Source organism: Panicum hallii, chromosome 4 (assembly GCF_002211085.1).
Source record: "Panicum hallii strain FIL2 chromosome 4, PHallii_v3.1, whole genome shotgun sequence".
In the NCBI taxonomy this organism is placed as follows: Eukaryota; Viridiplantae; Streptophyta; class Magnoliopsida; order Poales; family Poaceae; genus Panicum; species Panicum hallii.
Genome location: NC_038045.1, coordinates 45,510,878 through 45,514,489, shown reverse-complemented (window position 1 = coordinate 45,514,489; position 3,612 = coordinate 45,510,878). Strand labels below are relative to the sequence as shown.

General features: G+C 60.1%; 1 protein-coding gene across 1 annotated transcript; it reads left to right on the top strand.

Annotated features, from left to right (window-relative positions):
- Window positions 1–601: 601 nt before the first annotated feature.
- LOC112889405 (protein EXORDIUM-like 2) lies at window positions 602–1,836 on the top strand. The gene has a single exon (XM_025956014.1). It carries the CDS (start codon window positions 685–687, stop codon window positions 1,645–1,647), a length of 963 nt encoding a protein of 320 aa, XP_025811799.1. The 5' UTR covers window positions 602–684; the 3' UTR covers window positions 1,648–1,836.
- The last annotated feature ends 1,776 nt before the right edge of the window (window positions 1,837–3,612 follow it).

Below are 3,612 nucleotides of genomic sequence, written 5' to 3'. Positions count from 1 at the left end.
CTGTGACGGGCCACGTAAGTAGCCCGTAATTATCAATGGGCTAATATATTTGCTCTGGCCCAAAATATTACAACAAAGCATATATACAATATTTCAAATCGAATAAATTAAACACACGCATAAGTTGTACATCTCTCTAGCACGCAAACCCAAGCCAAAACCGGGAGCTCCAACTCCAATTGCTGGCAACAGAAACCACACGCCGGCAACACCAGTCAACCATTTGAACGCTGCCAGAATAAGCCCCCGAAATCCATTCAACCAGGCATCTTCTCTAAACAAGTGCGCAACGCAACGCGATCCCGCGGCGTTCAAGATTACAGCCATGAAAATTGTTGCGGCCACGTTCCGTCCCACCGCAAGTGGCAGCAGGCTGCAGGCCAACGACTTCGCCTTCGTCGCGGCATCTTCCATTCCCGCGCCTGGGCTGATGCACGCGCGCGCCATGCGCCTCTTAACTCGGCGGCGCGGCCAAGCCGGCGGCCACACGCGCGCGCGCGGCACACCTCCATCACGTCGTCGCCATTACGCCCGCACGCTCCAGCCCGCTATATAAACCGCCGCGACGCCACGAGGTAGCCCAAGAGCCCCAACTCCTCACACAACACCAGCTTCGTCTTCGGCAATCTCATAGCTCGATCAACACCTCATTGATCATCTCCACCGTCTCGCCTCGCGCAAGCCATGGGCGAGCTCAAGAAGCCGGCGTTCCTGCCGCTGCAGATCATCTCCATCGTCGCCATCGTCCTGCTGAGCACGGCGCCGCCGCGGTGCGCGGCGTTCAACCCGCGCATGCTGTTCCTGGTGAAGCCGGACCCGATTGTCCTGCGGGACCACGGCGGCGCGCTGCTCACGGGGAACCTCACCGTCAACCTGCTCTTCTACGGCCGCTTCGCCCCGGCGCAGCGCGCGATCGTGGCCGACTTCGTCCGCTCCCTCTCGGCCGCGCCCCGGCACCCGGTCGCCGCCCCGACCGTGGCGTCGTGGTGGCGGACCACCTCGCTGTACCGCGGCGGCGGCTCGCGGGTGGCGCTCGGCAGGCAGGTCCTGGACGAGCGCATGTCGCTGGGCCGGGGCCCGCTCTCGCCGGGCAACGTGACGGCGCTGGCGCGCGCCGCGGGGCACCACCGGGGCGCCGTCACGGCCGTGCTAACGGCCGCCGACGTCGCCGTGGCTCCCTTCTGCGTGTCGCGGTGCGGCATCCACGGCCGCGACCGCGGCGGCGCGCACGGCCGGGCGCGGTACACGTACCTGTGGGCGGGGAACCCCGCGCGGCAGTGCCCCGGCCAGTGCGCGTGGCCGTTCCACCAGCCGCTGCACGGGCCCCAGGCCCCGCCGCTCGTGCCGCCCAACGGTGACGTCGGCGCCGACGGCATGGTCATCAGCCTCGCCGCGCTCCTCGCCGGCACTGTCACCAACCCCTACGGGGACGGGTACTACCAGGGCGAGGACGCCGGCGCCGGGCTGGAGGCCGCCACGGCGTGCGCCGGGATCTTCGGGAGCGGGGCCTACCCCGGCTACCCCGGGAAGCTGCTCACGGACCCGGCCACCGGCGCGAGCTACAACGCCATCGGGCTGGGCGGGAGGAAGTACCTGCTCCCGGCGTTGTGGGACCCGACCACCTCGCAGTGCAGGACACTTGTCTAGACGTGGCCGGAGGGAGACGCCCGCAGCGCGGGGGAGACGGCCAAACGCTCTGCCTCTGCATGAGGGAGGAAGAATAAATGCCTCATTATTTATGTCCATACCTTCTGTTCACTTCCTTGCTGCATATACTCGTAGTTTGCTCTTCGAAGAGCAAATTGTATGTACTATGCATTTGTAGCATGTCTGCTATGCTCGATCTAATGGATTTGCATGTTATGTTTAAACGTGGAGTAATGCTCTCTCTCTCTAGATAGTACTTAAAATCGTCACCTAAATCATCATATTTATTTGTTTAGATTCTTGGTTCACTTGTTGCATGCTTGAATGTACATGTATTTTGTTCTCCAAGATTGTATGATGCATTTGTAGGGTTACATGCTAAATGAAACGCATCCTAAGCCTATCTTCAAGATAGAACTCCATCTCTTGACGGTAGCTATAGTAGATAGCTCCAGCAGCCCATTTGTACACAGCACAACATCGTCAAGATGCTATCTCCAAGATAGAAATTAGAAAATAAACTAACGTGAGGCCTAAGCTCTCTCTCTCTCTCTCTCTCTCTCTCTCTCTCTCTCTCTCTCTCTCTCTCTCTCTCTCTCTCTCTCTCTCTCTCCCTCCCTCCCTCCCTCCCCCCCCCTTCCCTCCCTCTATATATCTTCTCTAACCATGTATGTGGTCCTGCCATTGGCATCCAAGCAATACCATATACATGGAGATGAAACTCGTTATCAGTCATGCTATCGTCACCGCACTACTCATGCAACACCCCTTTCTCACAGTCGCCACCATTGCTCACCACACAATAACGCCGGCCAACGCTAGCCTGGCCGGTTTTAGCCTCCAGCTGGTGGCCGCCGCCGATCATGAGGGCCTAGACCACACCGTCCGCCGGGGCAGCGACGGCTTCCTGCATCTGCAACGTCACCACCACCCTACGCAGCCCGGAGATGTACGCCCCGCTACGCCTGCCGGCGGCCTTGGTCGTCGGCGTCGGCACCGGCAACGGGCGCCAGGACTACCTCTTCAAAGTCGTCGACTCCTCGAGCACCCTGATCTGGATGCGGTGCAAGGGGTGCGACCCGCACTCCCCGCAGCGCCACCAGCTCTTCGACACGACGGCCTCGCCGACGTTCCGCCTCGTCCCGGGCACCGACCCGTTCTGCCGGACGCCGTACCCGTACTGGTCCGAGCTCTCCGGGCACGGGTGCGCGTTCCGCGTCGACGGCCCGAGCGGCCGACCAGCTGACCTACAGCATGCGCATGAGTGCATCAGAACGTCCCCGCAGGGCCTTTCATTTCCAGAACGACGGTGTGTTCGCCGGCGTGATTGGCGCGACGGCCGTGGCTCGTGGGCTGACGCGGTTCTCATACTGCCTCTTCCATGGCGGCGAAGCGAACCGCCGTTGTGCCAAACATTTAGTTCAGCGCAGCGGTACGTACTCCTTGCATTTTAGCCATTCGTTTTCGCGTGGACATTCACTCTTGGATTGCCACGTGGATCGTGTGCAGTTCTGACTACAAGGTAAACTGAGTGATCTATTTAAGCTCATTTTTGACCAGAATTTGTGTTCACACATAAGGCGGTTCGTTTCATCTGATTTGTCCTCTGAAGACACATTGAATGGGAGGCGTGGCAGGTCATAGGGGCTGGACCACCCGCAGGGCCCAGTGTGGTAGGTTTAGGATGCGTTTGGGAGGACTTCTTCCACCGACGGAGCCGGAGCCGGAGCTGGAGCCGGAGCTCGAGCAGGCGGAGCCACGTTTTTTGGCTCCGCCGGCTTTACTTGAGCATCTGGAAAAAAGGCTCCAGCTTTCTTCTGCGGATGCTTCCGCGCCTGTGCAGAAGCGCTTCGCGCTGCACCCGTTTGGTAGGACTCCTGCTGGATCCGGCTTTAGAGTCGTTTGTGGAGCCCTACCAAAGGGGCTCTTACTTTGAGTCAGAGTCAGGTTGCACTTTCCCTTTCG

What these genes read in the sequence shown, in the direction of transcription:
- LOC112889405 (XM_025956014.1), top strand. Translation starts at nt 685, where the DNA reads ATGGGCGAGCTCAAGAAGCCGGCGTTCCTGCCGCTGCAGATCATCTCC.